General features: G+C 43.5%; 2 protein-coding genes across 4 annotated transcripts in view; one reads left to right on the top strand and one right to left on the bottom strand.

Moving 5' to 3' along the window:
• LOC118699128 (leukemia inhibitory factor receptor) overlaps window positions 1–7,919 on the top strand; it is a 53,112-nt gene extending 45,193 nt beyond the window's left edge. For both annotated transcript variants that reach the window (XM_036402875.2, XM_036402874.2), the window contains exon 20: window positions 507–7,919. In XM_036402875.2, coding sequence (XP_036258768.1) covers window positions 507–1,145 — 639 coding nt within the window. In that variant the 3' untranslated portion in view covers window positions 1,146–7,919. The remainder of the gene's footprint in view (window positions 1–506) is intronic.
• Window positions 7,920–13,786: 5,867 nt separating this feature from the next.
• EGFLAM (EGF like, fibronectin type III and laminin G domains) overlaps window positions 13,787–23,689 on the bottom strand; it is a 75,437-nt gene continuing 65,534 nt past the window's right edge. Inside the window, exons 19-24 of one of the 2 annotated variants that reach the window (XM_054518012.1) lie at window positions 22,292–22,315; window positions 20,099–20,177; window positions 19,118–19,261; window positions 16,551–16,634; window positions 15,396–15,499; window positions 13,787–14,883 (exon numbers count right to left, since the gene is read on the bottom strand). In XM_054518012.1, the coding sequence (XP_054373987.1) occupies window positions 14,729–14,883; window positions 15,396–15,499; window positions 16,551–16,634; window positions 19,118–19,261; window positions 20,099–20,177; window positions 22,292–22,315 (590 nt within the window). In that variant the 3' untranslated portion in view covers window positions 13,787–14,728. The remainder of the gene's footprint in view (window positions 14,884–15,395; window positions 15,500–16,550; window positions 16,635–19,117; window positions 19,262–20,098; window positions 20,178–22,291; window positions 22,316–23,689) is intronic. The other variant, XM_036404002.1, reaches the window with a different exon arrangement.

Genomic DNA, 23,689 nt, shown 5'->3' with positions numbered 1-23,689 from the left:
AGCTTTGTTGTTGTAATGTAGTTAATTGCAATGTTTGAACTAGGAAAGGACTGTTGCATTTCTCTTCTTCCAGCTAATGAGAAGTGTCAGTACCTGATAAGAATACAAGAGTAATACAGGCATCTTTGTTGAAGTATTAGAAGAAGCAGGAAGTATGGAGATCTGCCATATCCCATTATCCCGGTAGATACATCAGTTGAGATGGGCAGAATATTTAAACAGCCTTCAGAAATGGGTTGTACAAAGACAAGATTTGGAGAAAGTTCTTAAAAATATACTGCAAGATCTCAAGTCTCTTTAATTTGCATAAAATACTTCTAACATTTACAGGAATGTGAGCCAGAAAATGATAAGCACTTTTTTCTTTTTAATGTATCGTTATAGTGGCCATGGAATGAGTACAGTCCACAAGCCACCAAACTGCTGTAATTTCAGCAACTTGTTGCTTTCAGATTTTCCAGATCTTTTAGCTTAGTGTCTCCCCCTTCTCCTTTTTCTCATTTCAGGGGAATAAGACACTTAAAACACTGGAAATGAACCCATGCACCCCCAACAGTGTTGAAGTGGTGGAAACACAGTCCACAGCTCCAAAGATTGAAGACACAGAGATGATGTCCCCAGCAGCAGAGACCACTGTGCCTGAAGATGGCTCTGACTCAGAAATGGAAAACCATGTTGTTGTCTCCTACTGCCCTCCTATCATTGAAGAGGAGATCTCAAATCCCCCTACAGATGAACCTGGAGGGTCATCTCAGGTGGTTTACATTGACATCCAGTCAATGTATCAGCCTCAAATTAAACCAGAAGAGGAGCCAGAAATAGACTTAGTGACTACAGCAGGCTATAAGCCACAAATGCAGCTCTCTATCAGTGCTCTGAAAATAGAGGGCCATTCACCTGTGGAGGAAGAATTGGATAAAACTGCAGGCTATAGACCTCAAGCAAACACAAATGCGTGGAACATGGGCACTCCAGACTCTCCTGGATCAGTTGAAAGCAACAATGAAAATGCATCTTTTGGGAGCCCATGTTCAATTAATTCCCGACAGTTTTTGCTTCCCCCAAAAGATGATGAAGACTCTCCTAAACCCATTAACACAGGGTGGTCCTTCACACACTTTTTTCAGAACAAACCAAATGATTAACAGTGAGTCCTCATTGCATGTGAACCTGCCTTCTGAATAAGCTTTTATTCCTGGTATTGTTAAGAAAGGAAGAAGAAAAGTGCAAAAGGCATGAATTATTCTTGGAGACAGTCAGCAGAAGTTCTAGTGAGCTGAATGTTACCATGTTTAAGTTAGTCAAAGTGTTAATATTCCATTGTAATAGAGGCTGAGAGGCCAAAATTATAGCAATTTAGTTATTACTCTAGTAAAATATATTGGATGTAAGGGGTTTTGAATTTACAGCCCCTGATAATTATAGTCAAAGAACTCTGCCTACCTTCACAGAGTGCTCCAAGATAAACATGGTCTCATGCAATTTATAACTTGGAAAGATTGCTTTGCTTTGTTGCAGTCGTTCTCAACCATGCAGACTCAAATGATGCAGCACCAACAGATTTCCTTACTGAAGGTTTAACTTATAGCAAATCTCAGCCTAAGACTCAGAAACAATGTGGTTGGAAACTGTTGAGATCTTGTACCTAGTTATAAACAATGAACAAATGAGAGTGCTATTTTTTTTCTTCTCCTGTATGGAAGGTTATTGTCACTGTTTAACACTTACAAAGCAATGGCCATTCAAATCTGTTGCTTTTTGACTAGACACTAATTTCTGTACCTACTGTACAATGTTTATTAAATGTTTGACTCAGGGGTACAAACTTGGGGAAAAGAAGTGTAACACTGATTGAAACCTCAACAAGAACTGCATAAAGTTTAAAACTTCCTTTTTTTAAAAAAATACCTTAGAATGCTCTATATTTTTTCTATCTTTTGGTTAAAGAGTTAATCTTGCCTAATGTATTGCACTAATACATTTTGTATTTCATAGCTTCTGCTCCAGACCTCCTGCTTTGAAGTGGTACAGTAGTCCATTCACCCTCAGTGTTCAGCAGATTTGCACTAAGCAGTAATGTAAGCCACGGGGAAATCTCTGTCAACTCACCTTAGCTGCTGAAGCAGTTTGGCACATGAAATTAGAGGTAGTAGGACTAGGTCCTTGAGGAGAAATTGCTTTTTGGATGGTCTTTATTGTATTAGCTTTGTATTACCTGCTGTCTGACTGATCTTTGATCTTATGTGTCAACCCAACAGGACCTTCTATACAAATCCTACCTGGGACTACAAGGTAGGATTTCTCTAGTGGCAGAGAGAAACCCAGGGAGGTTTTAGTGCCACTAATTCTACCTCTCCTTTACCAGATATGTAATGCAAAGAAAGCTTAAATTATATACATTTGTGTGCTTAAAGGAGTGTTTAGAACAATCATCTTTTAAAATGCTTGTTTTCCCATGTGCATCTCTAGACAACTGTAACTGTAACATTTCACTGTGTAAATTTCAGGCTGTGGCATACATGAATTTCACTAGTTTACAGGAGAAACTTTTGAGAAATTTACCTGTTTCTTCCTGTAAAACAGTGGGGAGGTATCAGATGAGCTTGATCAAAAAGGGTCTCCATATGGTTCTAACCAATTTTTTTTTAATCTCCATTTCCTTAGCTACTGTGCTTTGTTTGGGGTTTAGATTGCTGTTTGGTTTTGGTTTTTGGGTTTGTTTTTTTTTTTTAAATAAATAAGACATGGGAATGGTTTTCTAAAGAAAACAGATAAGGAGACTGAATTGGCTAGGCTGCTAGTTGTAAAGGTGTGAGAGCAGACCAGGAGGATGACTTGACAGACATTTGGTCTCCAAACCACGTGATCTGGCTCTCAAAATAAAACCAAGCATAAGCTTAAACCTAATCACAGCACTGGGTCTTTCAGTTTCAGAGGCTGGCGTGTCTCTGCCATCTCCATAGAACGAAAGTGTAGTGGTGTTTCAGAACTGACAAAAAGGCAAAGCACTAAATAGTTACCGTAGTAGGTAACACCCCCCTGTGTGTGCCTCCCAGACTAGTGAGCTGTGAAGTAGTAAAAAACAGATTAGTCTGCAGGTCTGGCAGAGTGCAAGGTGTCTCTGAAAGGACAGAAAGTGCACATAGGATTCATCTGTTGAGTCTTTGAGTTAGCAGGGCTGCACGTGGAAACACAGGCAGTGCAAAGAGCTGACGTCCATTTGTGGCCAAGCGTTAGCACAAGAGTAGTGTCATAGCATATTACTTAAAACATTAAACTAACACATGAAAGGAAGCAGTTAAGCCCTTTGTGACTGATAGCTGGGAGGAGGCTAAATCCTAATAGTGACAACTGTTTTTCATAATTGTTTTTTAGAGTATTTCTTTTCACTAGTGTAGACTTGGCTTAATGTGTCCATCTCCTAAGATGAATTTTAGCTTTTGCTGCTATATGCTTTTAATTGAAAGCAGATTATGTCATGGACAGCATGTATGGGTAGTGGTTAGGGTTTTTTTTTTTTATAGAGCAGATTCTCAGTACAGAGGAGCAATCAGTATTGCATGGTGATCCAACTGGAAAAAAAAAAAGCCTCTCTGTAGCAGAACAGCTGACCATGAAGAATAACTGTGCTTTTCATATGGCTGTGTATTGCAAGAAACAAAATGAAACTGCCATTTGAGAGTACTAGGAATTTTTAATTTGGAGACTGGAAATCAAGGCAGCTTCAGAGAACACACAGAGCTCTCACAGGAAGCAGTTTAGGACCATTGTCAGTGTTCATATGGTGAATCACTTACACGTAAGCATCACATACTCAGGTTTCCCACTGTGCTGCTCCTCCTATTCAGTAAAGACAACAACATTTTAAATTGCTTTATTTCTTAGTGATTAGGTAAGGAAAAACTCCACAAAATATATGTTCTGCTTCAATGTTGATCTTTTAAACTCCCTCTGACCTAGTTATTAATCTCTTTTTTTTTTTTTCCTAATTCTTGACTATATACCTGGTGTTCTGACTTTCAGGATGCAGGTCAAAAAGGTCCTTTAACTGAAATGGCCTCAGTAAGAAGAGGGGGGCAGATGTGGGAGAGACACAAGCTTGTGCAGTATCTGTAGCATTATTGTCACTTAATGCTGATGAGCCAGTAAACAGGTGTCATTCCAGCACCTGAAAGCTCAGCTGCTTCACCTCTGTGGTTTCCTTTGAGCCTATTCAGTGCTGCCTTTCAAATCCCCATCTCAGATCTTCAGCAGTGAATTCAGGTGCATAGGGAGAGGTGGTCTGCTAATGTGATCAGCCACCTCTAGGTACATGGAGCAGTAGGGATGAATGACCAGGACAGTCAGGGAACAGACTTGCTTTCTGAGCCCAAGTGCCATGTTAAACCAGTGGAGCATCTTTAGGAATGTCTTTGAACCAAATACTCTTTCAAAGCATGGTGCTCTCTTATAGCCTCTAAATGTTTGATAACAGTTGTAAATTTCAGAGGGGATCAGATTCTTTGTACTAGTGCCTTCTAACTTCCTGATGAGCCTCTTTGGACAATTTTTTTTCTGAAAATATCCTAGGAATCCTAAAGTTTAAACAGCATTTCCTTACCATCCTTTTGTGAAAAATCGTATCCTTTATTGAACTTATTTTTAGTTCTTTTGCCTTTTTACTTCATTTTTAGAAGAGTAGAAAGTGCAGCTTTAAAAAAAAAAAAAGAACCAAACAAAAAGCAAAATCCAACAACTTCCAGAAGGGATACGACCAGAAGGGATTGTGTCATGCCTAACTTCAGTCCTCCAGGATCAGTGTTCGGAGATGTAGGGTATTAATGCCAAGCAGTTGCTTTCTAAAGAAAGTTGTCAGTTCTGCTGCTTTTTATTTTTGAGCCATGCCTGTCATATGTGACAATTTAAGTTTTGTAATGGATTTTTGTACTGTTCACTGTACGTGTGGAACATCAGTCACATTTGTTGTATCATTGTGCACTCTCCTATTTGACACATTCATTATTTTTGGTTTTTTGACATGCCCGAGATGTGGGATCTCATGCTTGTGTTAGATTTTGGGATGGTAGATCTGCATGTAATATACCTCACAGAACTACTAGTTAATATATCAACAAAATAGTAAGCTAATATTACAGGCAGGCAGTGAATTACCTCCCCTGCTATGCAGTGGCTGTATAGGCAGACCTAGAACCCAATAACTGACATTTGCTGTCTTTATTATCTCTAGTTGCTGCTTTCATGGGTAAACCATTTCCAAAGGGAGCCAGTCGCTGTGCTGCTTGTCATGGCACAATTGGCAGATGCACCACATTTCTTCATCCTTGGTTTGTGTGGGGGACCAGAACTTGACTTTGCTAGGAATGTGACAGCAGCACACTCCTGCTGACCTCCAGCTTTAGGCTGCTCTGAAGAGGCATTTTCAAATCACCTTTTTATGTTGTTGATAGGTTCAGCTGGGTAAAGCTGAGTGCTGTGGTGTTTCCTGTGATCATGAGTTCACTCAGTTGAACATGAATAGGAGCAAAAAGGAAAGTGATTGAGTGCACTGGAGAGAGAAGATGATTAGACATCACTCTGAAAAGGCAATGATAAATTGTGTGCTCTGTTTTTAAATAAATACTGCTTTGTAAATAGAATACTTGTATCCCTACAAGTAGATAGAAATATAGTAAAATAATTTGACAGATATTAGAAAAATGTAACATTTAGAGAATGAGATTGCTAACAAGGCTCTATGTATCATAAATTTATGAAGAGCTTCCCGTGTAAATAGCATCTTATGTTCTGCCACAGACTTTGATGAAGACTTCAGTGCAAATGACATTTAATATTTATAACACTAAGTCCTAACCCTTTATGCACACATGTGCTTGCATCATCATGTGCCTAGGTGCGTATGGCAGAGGAAGTCGGCTTACAATTGCCAAAGTGATTTTCTTGGAGTCCTGTACAGGAATATATACCTTCTGAGACAGTTTTGTCTAGAGGAAGCACCTGCTGTCTTGTGCTCCTCCCAACACACTTTGCAACACTTGAGGTGCTTGCATTAAATGTTGCCCTCTGTGGATGATGCTCAAAGATGCTGTTGGCAGTATTTGTTGGTTTTTTTCCCTTGTCTCTTCCTTAGCCAGCCTGGAAACACAGTCCCAGACCCCAAATGCTAGACAAGGATTTAGAAGTGTTTAAGTGTTTTATTCCCTCATGTTTAAGACTGTCTTAGATATCTTGTTAGGAGCTGTAAAATAGTTTCTTCCACCACAATTTTCTTTCCCCTCCCCCATTTATATAACTCTGGATTTTTCCCAGTGCTTCTCAGATAACCAATGTTTGTTTCCTTTTAGCATGTTATACAAACAAACCTCAGATGATATTGGCAGGCTTTCTGTAACTTTATAAGTTGTCCCAGTGTGCATGACAATACTTCTCCCCCACAAAAATATCTATTAATTCCTTCTGCTTTTACAACTGAAACAAAAAAAAAAAAACAAACCTCAAGAGGAATTCTGGGTTTTGGAGGGCAGGGGCTCAGCATCCCCATGCAGGTGAGGTGGTCTAATGGCAGGGTGTTTCATGAGAGGATGGGGTTAATCCCTCTCCAGTCTCACTCTCTTCTTGTGACAGTACTGTCCAGGTGACTTTGTGGTGTACCAGAGCAGATGAAATCCTTGGTTTTCAATTTGATACCTAACAAAATCTCTAGGACAGTCCCAAATCTGCGTTTTGACTGAAAGCCAGCTTCAGTGGAGATTTATGGACAACTTCCACTAGAACGGTCAATACCTTTGCAGCTCACTTGGTCTCATGTTGTGCAAAAGGTAGTGAGTAAAGCTAACCCAGGAACAAAGCAAAAAGTGAAAATTTCACTTTTTCATTACATGGATTAAGAAAACTTTAAAAATTAATAGCTTGAGCAGGGCAAAGTAAAATAGAAAAGTCACACCCTTTAGTAGTAACACAATAAAAAAAGAATCCTTGAACATCACTCTGTCCGTGTTTTCTAAATGTGGTTCAAGAATGACTTTGGAAACATTTTATGTTTTGATAGCATGTCAAAAGTTTGTAAAGCTGGGGATAACAAAAAGAGAAGACAACTGAATCATATCATATCTGAAATCCTACTTGAAGGTAACAGCAATTTGAACTTTGAGCCTCTTGTGGCACACAAATAATCAGAACTGGTGGAATCATACAGGTCACCTGAAAAAAACACACAACATTATACTATAATGCTGTAACTTTAAACATATACTGTGAATAGGTTCAATTTTTTTTAGCTCTTTTTATACCATATTTTTTACAGCATAAATAATTTGCTTAGAGATGTTTTTTATGTTCTGTTTTTATGAAGATTTTAATGGACTTTTTTTTAATACTAGTGAAAATATTGTTTGCCAATTTGACATAGTCATCTACAGAAGTTAATGCTGAGAATAAATCAGTAGATTGAGCTGAAAAAATAGTTTTCATAACACACTAAATCTAATAAGTCATTTAGCATATTTTTGTTGCTGAATGATACTGAAATTTTCCAGCTTCCAAATCTGCTTTTGAAAAATTACTTCTTTCACAAATTTAGCAAAATCATCACAAGGCACTTTAATAAAGCTGTAGCATGCCAAGTAAAATACTGATTCAACAAAGTGTATCAATATGAAAATTTATCAGCTAAGCAGTTAAACAAATGCATGCTTAAAAAAGGAAGCTTGGGATCATGTTGGGGATATACTATTTCAGTGTGGCAGTTGACATTTAAGACTAACCTAACACTAAGATACAACTTTGCATACAATTTAAACCTAGTTTGCTTGCTTGATGTAACTCCTGTTGTATTGCTCGGGTGTCTAAAAGTAAGCATGTGTTTAACAATTTTGCCATAGTATTGCCATGAAATTTAATAAATATATTTTCTTACACTCTTATATGTCTTCATATTCTTTGCTTTCCCATTTATTTTTTAATAAGAGTTAAATTCTGCTCATGCCCAGTACAAACAAAGTTATTTGAATTTTGTGCCAGAGTAAATAACCACAGGATCTAGCGAGCACAGCCTTGGCTTCCTGATAGGCAGAGTGGATAGTAACAAATACTCCCCAAGCGGCTTCTCCTCAGCACAACAGACCCTACCATTTCCAAGGGCCACTGAAGCCCTCCTGTTCTTGGTGTACAATGTAGGGACAGGAGAAAGTCCAGGTCACTTACCTGTGTCCTCCTTGGCTTGTGGCTCTAACACAGCTGGGGTTTGATGTGTGATCCCCTGCATGCCTGGGCTGAGGGTGCGCAGACATCAGCCCCTGCAGACTCCGCATGGGGGACATCCCTGTCCCCCATCCATGGGATGGAGTGGCCCAGGCTGTGCACTGTGGGGTTGGTTTGGGTGGTGTAGGACACTTTCTCAGCATGCTTTAGTGGAACTGAGATGACCAGCTACTGGTCATGGGCCTTATGTTTGAGGCCATTTATGTCTTGTCATTTGTGATGTGTCTTTGTGACAGCCAAAGAATTTTGTGGCTCATCTAACCCACAGCACCTTTACTTGGGAATGACACGTGTGTAATGACAGGTGCTGCACCACAGCACGTCACACAAAACCATCATGGCATGGTGGCATTGTTCTCTCTCCATCTCTTTGGAGGCATCCTTGAAAGTCAGTCAATTCCTTGCCTCACAACAGGAGATTGGTGCAGCTTGATGTGACAGCAACTGGGCAGGGTGTGGGAGCTCCTCTGAGCACTGGGGAGATGTGGGATTTAGATCTTTTAGTGGGACTGAAGAGTGCTGCTCTGAAAAGACACTTAGGGCTGTAGGAATGAGGGAAGGCTTGATTGTTTCAAAACTGAAACCCACAGCTGTCCTCTCCAGCCCTGCTACTGCTCTGGTCAGAGCAGGGGCACCAGGGAAGAGCTCCAGAGATGTCTCACTCCATCTGTGTCTCAGGTCTAAAAGAATTAACAGGATGATGGCTTTGCAATATCTTCTGAAGATACTGCATGTGATCAGATATAGCCAATTCCATGCTTGGCAAAACCAGGTTAATCCATCTGGGCTGTATATTTAACACAGCTCCTGGGCAGCTGGGATGAGAAGATACAATCATCATGGAGACACACAGCAGCAGCAGCAGAGGACCATGAACACAGGAGGTTTTTGCAGGGACCATGAATTGTCCCTTATGTCACCATCACAATGAGACTGGAGAGAGGGAGCCAGACCATCCATGTTTTCCAGCTGGTTCCAGCACACAACCTTATCTTCTGTTTGACTCTCCCTGTGCTGCCAATGCTGCTTGCTCCCAATGTGGCACTGGTTGTAGCATTAAAGTACACACTCCCCTGGATGTGCAACCACTGAAAGCTTCTCTTAACACATAAATAAAGCTTAAAGTCCCTCTGTATGAAACATTTGTTACCTATTAAAAGAAATCTGTGTTTTGGTAAGATCAGTTGAAATGATTGTTTGATGATAATGAATGCCGGATGATAAATGAGTGATTCCATTTTTGAATTCTGCTTTGCTGACACCAAAACTAAAAATTGTAGAGAGGAAAAAAAATGGAAGCAAGTGAAATGGTAAAGAAAATATTAGATATTGCTCCTCACATGTTTTCAAAAGACAGAAAAAATTTAGGAAAATTCTGCCATGTCCACAAAAAGTGATGATGTAGGCTGCCACTACTGCCAATAGAAACTATTTAAGAGTCTGCAAAACAAAAAATTAGGTTGGAAAGCTGCTGTTTTGTGAGACAGAACATGGGGTGTCCGCGCTCTGCAGCTCTATTTCTTCCGTGCTTCTCCATATATCTCAGTAACAAAAAGTGCTGGAAAACATGGCCTGTGGGGATGGTGTTGAAAGAACTGGCACGGTTGTTTTCCTAGAAAGAAAGACTGAGGGAAGATTTAAAAAGAAAGAGCAGGGGAAGAGGAACAATGTCATCTTTGTCTTAGTGCACAATGAACAAAGGAAAATGCTGTGACAGTGAATGGATATTCAAAAGAAATCAGGGCAGTCGGTCACAGCACTGCCAGGCAGTCTCCATCACAAGGGGTTTCACAAGAGAGCACTCACAGAGGAGTCCTGTCCACAGGGACAGAAAGCCAGGACCTTGCAGAGCTGCAGCGACCACAGGTGCTGGCACCAGGCTGTTATTCATGAGTGAAATGCCTAAGTGCAGAATCAAGGGCACAACATCACAGTGCCCACAATGACTCAATCCAAGGAAAAATGGAGTGGGAGAGAGTTGGGGAAGGGGAACACCCCCACCCCACCCTCCACCACCCAAGAAATTAAATGGGGATAAAAGATATATCTGTCTGATGGGATGTGGCTGTTGTTCTCCCTGAGTAAACCACAACTGTACCTTATCTACTCCTTTAAAGTGAGGAGATTTTCCCCTTGAGGGGTGATGCTGTCATGGAGGGAGCTGAACATGCAGAGCTGGAACAATAAATTTTCCACCCAGCTTACTTTGCCATGCAAACAGAATGAAAACTTTTTCTCAAAAGGAAAGCCTGGCTGACAAAATAGCAACATTTACAATAGGCAGCTATTGCAGGGTAATACTCCATCCAGGGAATGGGCAACTTCCCAACCCTGGCAGCCCCCTCCTCCTCCTCCTCTTCACTCTTTTGCTCCCTGGGGCCAAGCTGACAGGACTGGGAAGGAAATGAGCTCCAGCTAACCCAGGACAAACCAGTGCAGCAAGGATTTTCCACCCATAGGGAGCATTGCTAAGTCTCATCTAGCTTTAGAACCCCTTGACTTGCTTTCTTTTTCTTTTATCCTTATTTTCCTTTAGGATGAAGCAGATTAAACCTAACTGCTGATTCCTAGCAGCTGGTTCCCATGGAGATGGATGAGTAGTGGAGAGCAGCAAGACACACTTTGCCCTGGCAGAATGAGGGGCAACCAGGAAGCAGCTCTGGCCAGCACCCAGTGCTCAGCACAAAACCTGACTCAGCCCACCAAAGCTGGCATCAAGGCAGGTGTTCAGCCCTACTAAGTGGAATGTTACATGTTTTGGGAATAATGTGGAAAACTAGTAAGAAAAATAAGAGGCACAGTTTAAGGAAGGAGATAAAATTGCAAAGAGAGGTACAAGCTCTTGTGGCTGCTGCCTTCTCTGCTGGTTTGCTCAGGTAACTGCAGCAAAGGGGACACGGCTCCAACTGGCAGGAGCTTACCCTGTTCAGCACTGGGATCATGCCTTGCATCTGAGTCAGCCCAAGCAATGAGTAACGTGACTAATAAACATTCCTGGAGACAGCGAGCAGCACATGCAGGCCAGTTCCTGGGAAAATGACTAATCACTCTGCCATTCACTGTCCACCTTTCCCTTCTCCTTCCCTGACCCAGCGTCAGTGGGGAGGGTGGCAGAGGGTGAGAGGGGCAGAGCCTCCACATGTGGTCAGATGTTCCTTATTTTCTGGTACCTGTTTCCTGTTCAGCCCTTGAAGTAGAAACCACAGTGGAAACGCATGCCCAAGCTTTACCAGGAAGAGTGGACACATACAAGAGGGATGTTTCTCAAACTGTCTTTAAAAGGATGCAAAAAGGATCCTTCTTTTAACGATTTAAACCATCAGCATCTTTGCTATTCGCGCCCCCACCCCTGCCGGCCTGCACCGCTGCAGCTGCGCTGCTCCTGCTCAGCCTGCACCGCTGCAGCTGCTCCTGCTCAGCCTGCACCGCTGCAGCTGCGCTGCTCCTGCTCAGCCTGCACCACTGCAGCTGCTCCTGCTCAGCCTGCACCGCTGCAGCTGCGCTGCTCCTGCTCAGCCTGCACTGCTGCAGCTGCTCCTGCTCAGCCTGCACCGCTGCAGCTGCGCTGCTCCTGCTCAGCCTGCACCGCTGCAGCTGTGCTGCTCCTGCTCAGCCTGCACCGCTGCAGCTGTGCTGCTCCTGCTCAGCCTGCACCACTGCAGCTGTGCTGCTCCTGCTCAGCCTGCACCACTGCAGCTGCGCTGCTCCTGCTCAGCCTGCACCACTGCAGCTGCTCCTGCTCAGCCTGCACCGCTGCAGCTGCGCTGCTCCTGCTCAGCCTGCACCACTGCAGCTGCTCCTGCTCAGCCTGCACCACTGCAGCTGTGCTGCTCCTGCTCAGCCTGCACCGCTGCAGCTGCGCTGCTCCTGCTCAGCCTGCACCACTGCAGCTGCTCCTGCTCAGCCTGCACCACTGCAGCTGCGCTGCTCCTGCTCAGCCTGCACTGCTGCAGGGTGAAGTTGCCAGCCCCGAATTCCCACGTGCTGATAGGCAGAGTTGGAATCAGGCATTTGGGGAGCTGCTCTTCTTTTCCCACAACAACAACAGAGGTATTTCCTACCCACGCCCCTCTCTGCCCGACATTTCAGGAGAGCTGCTTTTGTTTTGGAGAAGCACCACCTCCTAGCAAAGCACCCGGTATTCTGCAGTCAATTATCTTAAAATAGAGACCTCTCCCACCAGATGTTTGTCTTGGAACTGGTCTCCAAACTCTGTGACAGAAACGAAAGGATGGGAAAGGCGAGACATGTAAGACAGAGCAGAGGATGATGCTGTTTGCGGACCATGGTAGAGCCCCATCCACATCAGCCCAGCATGTCCAGAGGATTAGGGTACAGCCAGTCAAATCTCCCTACTCTGTGCCAGGTCAGGACAGGTCACTAGCATCTGGAAAACCCCTCAAGCTCATAAGATGTGAATTTTCCCTCTCATGCAGCCAGCAGCTCAGACATGACACAAGACTGTGTCAGGCCACTCCCACAGGGCTACACTGAGTAGACAGAAAAATCTTCAGTCTCCAGAAATTTTAGTTTTCACTCTTTTTTCAACTCTACACATTTTCCTTTTATATCCCAAGGCATCCAATTCTATTTACTTTAGTTTCAAAGGCACATCTTGATCTGGTATATTTTATAATGCTTTTTCCCAGCCACAGAGGGTTTCTCCTTCCCCATGGGGCTCCCAAGCCAAACAAAACTTTGCTTCTCCTGGGAGGAGAGCCATGAGTGTCTCCAGTTCCTCTGCAAGCTGCCTGTGTCTTCTAAAGACTTTTTTCCCAAAAATATCATTTGAACAGGGATCAGAACACAGGTGCACATCACATGATGGCACCACCACTGCCATTTTCCTTTTATTTTCTGTTTGTAATAAGTGCCTGCATTTGTTTTTGACCACTGCTACCTTATCTACAAGGAGCACAAGATCTTTCATCTAAGAGATAAGGGTGTCCCTTTAGCATGCAGGACAGGAGCTGGGGTATCTTTGGCAGGAACTTGTCTGTACCATTATCTAGGTGTAGGTGTAGGTGGGATGAATCTAGGGGATGTGTGTGAGCTGTCAGGGAGCCAGGAGCACTCTGAGCACACTAAAAATGCAGCAGAGACCTCCTCACATCCATTGCTTTCACCACATCAGGTTCTTTCAGCTCACAGGCATTCAGATGAGCCTGTGCCCCTGAGGAAGTTTGTGGCTCCCCTGCCACAGGCACATGGCAGGCTGTGGGGTGCCCTGCTGCATGGTTGGTCTCTCTTCCTGTCCCCAGCCCCTTCACAGGCTCACTCATCCACTTTGAATAGAGAATTAAGGAAGAAAAATCTCCAAATTATGAAATTCTGAACCACTCTTTCAGTGTCTCAACAGCACTCTGTTTGCCTGTTTAAATTATACTTTGGCAATCAAGGTTGTGTAAGTGCTGGTCCAGTGCCTAGAAAACATAACATTTTAAGAGGACTGTGACCTAGCAAGGTCTCTTGCAATAGCTTTTCTCACTTTTCTAAAAAAAAAAAAACATTATAATACCACAGTAGCAAGTATTTGCTCTTTTTTTTCCTAATCTTTTAATCTGTTTAAGACAGGAAAGCTTCATAATGTACAATTTTAAACTGTCAAAATTTACAGAACAAAAAGAGTCAAATGTAAAACTGGTCATAACTCACAAATATCCCCATTTAAACTGTATAATACAGACATTAAGCCACAGGTCACTTTTCTATTTTTAGGAAAGTGTGCAAAGAGCTAATTGTATAGTACATGTAGATGTTAAAGGTGATGCCATGTAAGCAGGTCTGCTGCTGCTATAAAAAATAGACAAGTATAAAATTACTTCTACAAAATTGGTTCATTTTTTTGTTGCTTGTAATAAAAAAGTAGACTTGTAAGAACTTTCCTCCTCAACAAACAACAATATTTTGAAACCAGCCATTGTAACTGTTATCCCGCTACACAGGATGAAACATAATTTAGCTAAATCAGAGAGTGGCAGGGAGAACTGCTTGTTCCAGGACCTACATGTGAATGCAGGAATATGCCGCCCGATGGTGTATTTGTTGAACAGCACAGTCACTGTATCACTCCACGGTGGGATGAGTGCCGGTGTTTGAAGACTGCTTCCTCTGATACTACAAAAGATAACCTAAGGACCACAAAACACAGTCACTGAGCTACTCGAAACATCACACTTTGCTGTTTGCACTGATGCACAACCTTTAGCACTCACTAAACATTTAAGGGGTAGAGGGCATGGTTCATACACAAAATTATTGGTTTCATTTGGACGGGAAAGTAGAAGAAAGAAGAGGGAATGAGAGGGGGGAAAATGTTCTTTTTTTTTCCTTGTTTTTGGGTTTCCCTTTGGCCTTGTCACCTTCCCAGACAGGCAGCATGGTCCGGCTGTCGAGGACGGTGTCAGCCAGCTCCCGCTCAGCCACACACGCACGCACACGACGGGTCCTCAGCACCGGGATCCCTCTCTTGTCACTTGGTCCCACACGTGTTGATGTTCTTCCCGTTGGCAGCATCCTCCACCAGAGAGATGTGGTAGTCAGTGGAGAGCGTGAGGTGGGAGATGCAGCCCACCAGCCCCCGCAGGTACTGCCGGTTCGTGTGCAGGGCGATTTCCTTCATGCCCCCTGCGGGAAAGGCAGCTCTCAGAAACTCCTCACGAGCACGGGCCTCTGCTCCTGCTTGGCAGGCTGCACGCCCAGCAATGCCATCCCTAGTGCCCCTCGGAAGGGAATTTTAATTTATAGGTTGCTCTGTGTTGTTTTAAGTAATGATTTTAAGCACTTTAAACTACAGAGGGGATAAGCAGGAGGTAATGAATTAGGACACTAATTATTTATTCCAGAAATTGTATCATCAGTAAGGGCTGAATCAGTTTGTGCCCAGGTGTGGGGTTTCTAGCTGCCTCTTGCTGTTTCTTTATGTACCTGCCAGGAGTACCAGAGGGTGTCCTATAGTGCTCATCCCTCCCTATACCCACTCCCCCATCCCACTCAGAGAGGCCTCCTCACACAAAACAGGCTGTGGTAGACTGGAGGCTGCTGTGTGACACCTCCACCAGAAGCTGGACAGAGCTGGACAGCCCTGCCTCGCAGCTGACCTCGCATCTGTGTCCTGAATGTGAATAATTAGCACCCACCTACGTAGAGATCTCCATTGATATTTAACTGCCTCATCTTCCCAGGGGATTTACCGGTCCTGGCACCATAATCGTCCACAGTTACTTTGCCAGACTGTCCATCCCTGAAACAAAAAGCAAATCACTCCTTTTCATCTAGCCTACAGTCAGGAGGGAGGAGGAGCAAAGGCATTTTCCACTTGCCAGGAGACCACAGCAACTCAGAGCTGAGCTGGGTTCATGGTGAAGGCTTGGAACTGGGAAGCCCCACAGACACAGTGTATTAAGGCCATCCAGACTTTTCAGGTCTTAGGATTTTTTTTATAGATGTAAAAGAGCTGCAAAGTGTGCAGGACACATTTTCAGAGCAGAAAGTGCTGGAAAATAATCAAATTGAACAGGTAGGGGACAGAGGGGATGGGTACATTCTAACCTATTGTTAAAAATCAAATGTAATGTTAAAAGTTAACAGCAGAAGATTCGACAGCAGGGGAAAAATGGGCAAGCTATGGTAAAACTTACTTTTAGGCAGTTTTGTTACCCACTAGAGCCATTTTACATATGGTCAATAACAGTATTAACAGGAAAGCTACTTGATGGGTACTATTCTCGCTGAATTTGGTAACAAGTTGAGCTAAATTTCAGACTGTGATTTCCAGGGAATCAACCTCTCATGAAGAGAGGGATGTATGCTTTCCCTGCTGGACACAGCTGCCTCCCATGAGGTAATGAGTTATAAATATGAGTTATATATACACTGCAAGATGTCTGCACCTCCTCCAAATAGAAAAACTAGGTTTACACTGTCTGTGCTCCAATGCTTGTGCCAGCCCACAAAACTCTCACCAGGGAATTTTAAAATGCAGACATTAAAGAAAAATACTCTTGACTGAAATGGTATGGGTTTAACAGAATGTCTGTCACAGCCCCAGAATAGCCCTGCATGACTTTGGCAACCTGCCCTGAGCTGTGCCAAGCTGGCACTGTAACCTCAAACACAGCAATCCTTGTGCACATCATCCTGAAACAGCCAAGCTGCTAACAGCTCCACTCCTAAGCGAGGTGTGAGTGTGGAGCTGCAGTGATTCACACCCCACCAGCCCCCAGAGACACCAATCAGCATCTTTAATGGCAGGGTGGCCCCCAGGTGCTCCCAGATGCAGCCTGCCCACTCACCGAACAGCTTTGACTCTGTGCCACCGGCCGTCGCTGAAAGAGCCGTTCACCGTGATGGAGGCAATGCCACTGCCCAAATTGTAGCTACAGTTAAAAAAAAAAATTGAAATGTTACTGCCTTCCTTGAAAGGACCTGCGTGCCAAACTGCTCAGGCATCCTTACTCCCTTTTGGCTCGGATTTTGGGGCAATCAGTGGAGTCCCAGCAGCTGTGTTCTTATTTTTTTAAAGTCAGTCTCATGGACAAGCAGGAAAACTCCGAGTCAGAGTGGGTCCATCACCACCTTTCCATGGGAGCAGGAAGAGAGCCTCTGCATGGCCAGTCTTCCCCAAAGCAGGGGATTATGAAGGTCAGTGATCTACAGTTTCAAATATGGCAAATAAATAAATTTCTGCAAGAGCAAATAAGCATGCAACCCATAACTGATCTACAAACCGTTTGAAATATAGGGAAGGTTGAGACCTGTGATGTTAGAAAAGATGAAGTCTAATAAATGCAGCTGCTTCAGCTGCCACTCTAATTATTTCTTTGTGCTTGCTTCTACTAAAATAACTCAGCAGATATAATGTCCCCATCATGTTTACACTTCAGGCATCTTAATTTCTGGGTCCCTGAAGCTTGGGCCAACCTTAACAAAAGAGAAGTAGCTGCTACAGCACAGTGAGCTATTGAGTGCTCCGGATGAGCTAGCTGCTGCTGGACTTCAGCCTCTACAAAGCAGGAGGGATTAAAGCCAACATCACCATCTCTCCAAAAGAGACTGAACATGGAATGAACTCATGGCCAGGGTGAGATTCTGAAGCACATTAAACTGTGAGCTGCCCAGTACAAACTGGTTACCCTAAACTTGTTTCCTCTCCAGGGGTTCAAGTGAGTCTCAGGCAAGAACCCCCTTTTATACCCAGGATGCAGACACCAGTGTAGGTCAAAAACAAGAGGATTTGAGTGTTCAGGATTGCATCAAAATGTTAGACCTTTGATAACAGAAATGAGATTCATATCCCTTATGAATTCCACTACAACAGCTATCCCACTACAACAGTGAAGTAACCTTTGACAGAAGCAGGGAGCAACAGAAAGAATTTCTAGCAGCAAGTACACTGTACAGGGAATAAGGCCATAGAAAATGGGAAAGTAGAAGTGTGGTTTGGATTTCAAATTGGATCAGAACACAGACATCTAAACTTGAACTGCAGGAAAATTCTTCAGACAAATTCACAGCCCTGATAGTCTCTTGACTTCACCTCTCAAAAGATGAAAATCTAGCATGAGGATCAAGCTTTCAGAATATTTTTTCTGCATTTGTCCTTTCACTATCTTCTCTGATGCTCCCCTTCAGTAAGCAGTTATTGCTTATGAGGGTTTTATTTTGGTAGATTAATTTTTCACCTTCCTAAATAAATGTGGAATGTACAAATATTTCAGTAAAATTCAGCCGGTTTGGTCTAAACCTTTTGACTATCTTTATCTCTGAGAAAGAGCAGCAACCTAATAAAAATTTTACTGTGTTTTGGAAACAGAACAGAGTGGCCACTTAGTATCATGCATGTTAGAAAGACAGTCCCTTCCAAAGACATTTAAACAACACAGTACTTCTGCAGAGTCAGTTCCTTGTTTATAATTCAATGAGGAAACAAAGAGTTTTTGCCAAGTTAGCCACTGTTAAATCACATTTTATAAAAAGCTTTAAAAGAAATTAATTTAAATAAAAATGTGCAACTTATCTATACATTCATTGTAGCAAAGAATAGCCAGTTAAGTAAAGTAAAAAAAATAGCTTAAATAATAAACTCTCTGCCACATGACCAATGGTATCTCACAACAATCCACAACAGTGATGGCATCTGTGATTTGTTGTTTCAGTGTTTGCCTAACATAACCTAAAGGAGCACCATGAGGGAACACAAGGCTTTCAAAACACAGGAGACCCAAAAAAGCACCATGAAAAAAACTTGCACAGGGTGTGCCTGAGTGAGTGCAAGGGAGAAAGAGATTCTGAAGCAAGACCCCAGCATTTCCCAACACTCCCCAGTTTCACCATTTTGGCAGCAGTATTACTGCTTAATTAATGATTCTGTGGACGGTGGCAGAAACAAGGTGTGGTGACAGCTGTGTGTGTGTCACAGGGCTGTATATCTGGGGGTTTGAGGTGGTGGAAGCCCTGCTCCTATGTGCACTGTCTGGCAAAGAGTGAGCCCACAGTGAGCAGTGGCACCACCAAAGTTTGTCCTCGACCCCTGCCAGCCCTACCCTGCTCTGCCTGAGACAGATTTAATGGGTATGTGGGGGGCTTACCAAGAGTATTCATCCCCTCATAAGAAGGCTTTCAGAAAATCACAATAATGCCTTGATATTTGAAAACCTGGGAAGGAGGAGTGATGCAAATCTTGCAGCACATCACCTCTTCAACTTACATCCTCTCCCAGACAGCAAATGGGATCCATCATTGAACAAAACTTTGAGGATGAGAGTGTCTCACACTGTGCCAAGGGACAAGTGCACTGTATGTATTGTAGCAACTCCTCTGAGCCCTGTGTGTTACACAAACAAGGGAGAGAAAAGCTCACCTGAATATTAATGCTCCCTCCTGAAGGCCTAGAGAGATGAAATCGCTGTTGGGCCGCATGGGACTGTTTCCCCTCCACATCAAAAGGCCTTCCTTCATTGTGGTTTTAAACCTCATGAACACGTTCGTTCTTGTTCCTGACACCCTGTTTAATGTAGAAGGAGGAAATAATAGTAAAAAACTAAATTGTGCCAGTCTTCTTTCAAAAAAACATAAAAGATGATGCAGTATTTAGTCTCTGCTGGTCTGGTGCGTTACTCTCCTGCAACTCATTTACATGCTGATCTGTGAAGGACTCTGGCTCACATCCCCATTTCCATCATTTCAGAGCAGGGGAATTTAACTCATCTCTCTACACAATAGCTGCTAGGTAATTCCATACAATTAAGAGAAAATCCTTTTATTCCTCTAGCCTAGTGTGAAATCCAGCCCAAAAAGCAGATTTTGAGAATGCCTCAGAAGCCAGAGGAAGGAGCATAAGAAGGGCAAAGCAGTAAGTCCCAGTAGGTGGGAGGTGAGGACACTGGTGAACCCTTCTCTACTCAGTGCCTGAAATAAAGGTAGATGGAGGAATTTGTTGAAACAAGCCAACATTTGCTGTAATGTGGGGATGTTCTAGGATACAAAGCAGCCAAGGAAGTAACTTTGAGGATCTAAATGTTAGGCTAAAGCAGGAGTTAAAAAGGAGTTAAGGTCCTTAGTCTCTTTTGAGACACAAGCCCTCTATGGCTGTTCTTTCCCCGCAGGGAAAAACCAGCCCCTCTCCCTATTTTTGACAGGCTGCAAGATGCTCAAACTAAACCACAAGGATATGCACTTAAAATGCATTCTTCCCTGAAATTTAAAAATATGGCAGAAGTACAGTTAGAAATATTATAAGTACAGCTTAAAACATGTACATATACTACTCTCTCTCACATAAGGCTCCTAATGTTATAACATTTAAGAAACAGAATACTTAGGTCCACAGGAGATACATTACCTTTTCAGGATATCTGGATTATCATATGTGAGGTAACTGCGACCAATAAATTGTGGGATTTCAATTGCTTCTGTAATGGCTGAGAAGTCAATACAAAAAAATGAAGATGAGTGTCAGATAGCTGACTTGGAAATGGAAGGAAAATAAGAAACTCTTTTATTGATTTACTCCTACAGTGGCAGGTACCTACCAGTGACACAGAACTGAGCTGAACCCACACTGCTTTGCAAACAGGCACTGCCAGATTTTGCCTGAATGTAGGGGCAGCAGTTAAATGGCTGACAGTCCCTCTGCTTACAGCCTCCATGTCAGGAGCCTAATGTATTGCTCCACTACAAATGTTAGTGCAGAAAATTACGAAGCATTGGGAAAACATTGCAAATTTTCTCTTTACCCCCATTTCCATGTTCCTTGATTCTCTGTGTGGCCCAACCCTCCCTCTTGCCAAAGACTGTGCATTAACCACCTTTGTTTATAGGTTAAGAAACTCCTCCCCAGCTGCTAACAGAGCACCACATGCAGAGCACATTAGGGACCTCTCACCCTGCCAAGGGAGGCTGAAGGCAGCACACACAACCTGTGAGCAGCTCCCTGTTTTCTGTTTCAGTGTCTGTGACTGCCCTGAGTGGCTGCTGCCTGCTCAGAGCTCAGCCCTGGGGTGCAGTGTGGGGTCAGGCTGTCTCAGGGAGGAGTCACAGAGTCCCAGATCACTTTAGTCTACTGAAAACAGCTGGGACTATGCTAAAGGCTGCAGGGCAGAGGCTGTGGAGCCCTTTCGTGCACTCAACACTGCAGTGCAGCCTTGGGGGTCTTTTTCTGTGTCCCCCATACAGCATTTCTCTAGGAACAGCCCCAGATGCCCCTAGGGTGTATGGCTGGGACAGTGGCAAACATTGCAGCCAGAACTGGAGTGGGTGCACTGCTGCCCAGGGAGAAGACTTTGGCAAAATAACTCAGCTGTGTGACATAAACCACGGAACATCCCTGATACAGAGCCCTTCACCAGACTATGAACACTGGCCCAAACAGATTTTTTTGTTGAGTGAACATCCTACAGTTTGTTGCTGATCTCCCATAACTGACTGCTGCATTAATATAAGCCAGTTGTATAAATTACTTAAAATAGGTGCCTTCATCCTATTTTCTTACTGAGGAATAATCCCTTCAACCCACAGCTAATCCCATCTATATAAATTTCAAGCTTTCCAGGGCAAGGATGCTTGCTTTCTTTATGCAACACAGGGTCTGGCTGGGCTTTTAGAGCTCACTGTGACACAGATATGCAACAATTGGTGTAGTCTGGCAGCCAGCAACAGTAATATGAAATTTAGCTCTAGGTGCCAAGACTGAGAATTTTAGATAGTGATGAATGACTGTTTTCACCATAGTGAAATCAGGAAAGCTGCCTAATGTGTCTAAAGAAACCACCATAGGCCATGTCCAGCCTGCAGTCTGCCAATGGCGCTGGAAGATTGCAGAAAGTTGTGTTACACTGGCCAAACATTCATCGCCCGGTCTGACACTTCCTGCACTGGACAGCAGCCTCTGATGGCAGCAGAGCATGAAAGGAGCCCTTGTTCCCCCTCCACATCCTGCACTGGAGCCCCACTGCTCTTGCCTTCAGCAGGGAAAGGTGCCCATGTCATGCAGCAACCTTTGCCTGTGCCAGAGTACTCTGATTTCCTCTAGAGAGCTTAATAGGCATTTACCTCTGCTTGCTCTTCATTTGTTTCTCTGAATCTGAGTGCAGAAAAACAAGCAAATTTTAGCAGTGCCCTTGATGCAGTCAGGATCTTTGCAGCTGGAAGGGAGCAGAGCCAGTCAGGAAATCTAGGACTACACACCTTCATTCTTTGCTCATCATGATTCAGCAGACAAGCACCAAAGCTCTCATGCCAAGCAGGAGTGAGCTCTGGACTGTAGGGCAGCCTGAAGTCACACCACTAAACCCTCAGCCAGCTACCTGGCCCTCTGCTCTGCAAATACAGGGACAGCTCTATAGCCACTGTTCTGAGCTTGGCAAATGCTTTGGATGCAGTTTGAAATATCAACAGTATGATGTTTAAGGAAGTACTATATAACCTTAGAAAATATTTTGGCTTAATGACAGAAACTTGCCAGGCTTAATGGGAACCCAGCATCCAGACAAACACACAATGACAGTGCAGTTTTCACATAATTTGCAGTACTTACTGTTCAGGCAGTAACTTCCACACTCTGCAGTGAGTCAGCACAAAACAAAACAAGAACATTCTGGGTTTATTATTCTAAAGCATAAACATCTCTTTTAGTCCAACTTCATATCCACTTTTCTACAAATGTGTAATCTCCCACCTACCATTTGCACAAGTGACTACAATCACCTGTGAAGGTAGTACTGTTTTCATAATTGGTTTGCTCCAAGTACCTATATTTGTCTGCTCAAAACACACAAAGGGACAGACAAGTGGGACCAGCAGCAAATCCTTCTGCTAGTCCTGCTTCTCAAATCTCAGTGACTCACCAGATTTTACCCAGGGATCAGCTCTAGCCAAGGGAAAACAAGAGTTTGCTGTTCTATTCTATCTTACAGTTAAAGTATAAAAATATCTTTAGCACTCCCCCAGCTTGGACAGAAGATATAAAACTTAGCAATGCCAGCAAAAGCTCTATTGAATCTTCTGGTAATGATCCATTACAATATGAATCAATATCTCATATACCTCATACCAGCATTACTTGAGTTTTTAAGTGGTGTGTGTAATTTTGAAGAATGAGGTGAGCTCCCTCAAAAGCACTTTGCTTTTTAGGGTTTTTTACAGCAGCCTACCACCAAGAAGGATGGAGACAGCACCTTCACCTCACATACCTTCTGAGTGCACTAACCAAAACCCTCTTGTGAAACAGAAGTGACACAGATGTGCATCTCACCTTAACAATGTCTACACCCCAACAGAGACACAGGTAAGGATTATTTTGAGGAATCTGTTTCAGATGGTTCTCATCAAGGCTGTCAGGGACTGAGGTTCAGGAGCAACTCTATGCTCTATGCACATCTATCAGAAAAACTTTCAATTTTTTGGGGCAGCTGAGGCTGCACAAGTGCAGAGAGGTTGAGCTGCACCTGAATAGGAGCCACAGGTATCAGGAACCAGGTGGCTCATGCTTTTGGACACCCTTAAAAATGAATAAAGATTGGATTCACATAGAAAGCAGCACCCAGGATCTGGCTAAAAAAATCATAGGCAAAAGTGCTTCAGACTGTCTCTGAAAGCCTGGACATCCACTGAGGTGACAACAGGGAGGACATGCCAGCCAAGCAGCACCACTGCTGGTACCACGGGCTCAGACACTGCTTCCTGGGCTCAGCACAGGCCAGGAGCTGAGCAGAGGTGAGGAGCTGCAGCCCCAGCACTGCCCACCAAACGGGCAGGCAGTCACACACCAGCTGCAAAGGATGCCCTTGAATGACTGCCCTGGGATATGTGCTGGTACTGCTGCAGATACCATCTTGAAGCCAGGAATTTAGCACCCTGCACATACCTAGAAAGTCAAAATCCCAATTCTCCTGCCTCCCTACAGAAAAGCCAGGGTAAATGACGTTGTTTTAGC

This window comes from Molothrus ater, chromosome Z, assembly GCF_012460135.2.
Source record: "Molothrus ater isolate BHLD 08-10-18 breed brown headed cowbird chromosome Z, BPBGC_Mater_1.1, whole genome shotgun sequence".
Classification (NCBI taxonomy): domain Eukaryota; kingdom Metazoa; phylum Chordata; class Aves; order Passeriformes; family Icteridae; genus Molothrus; species Molothrus ater.
The sequence above is the reverse complement of the archived record's forward strand: the minus strand, read 5'-3'. Positions and strand labels throughout refer to the sequence as shown.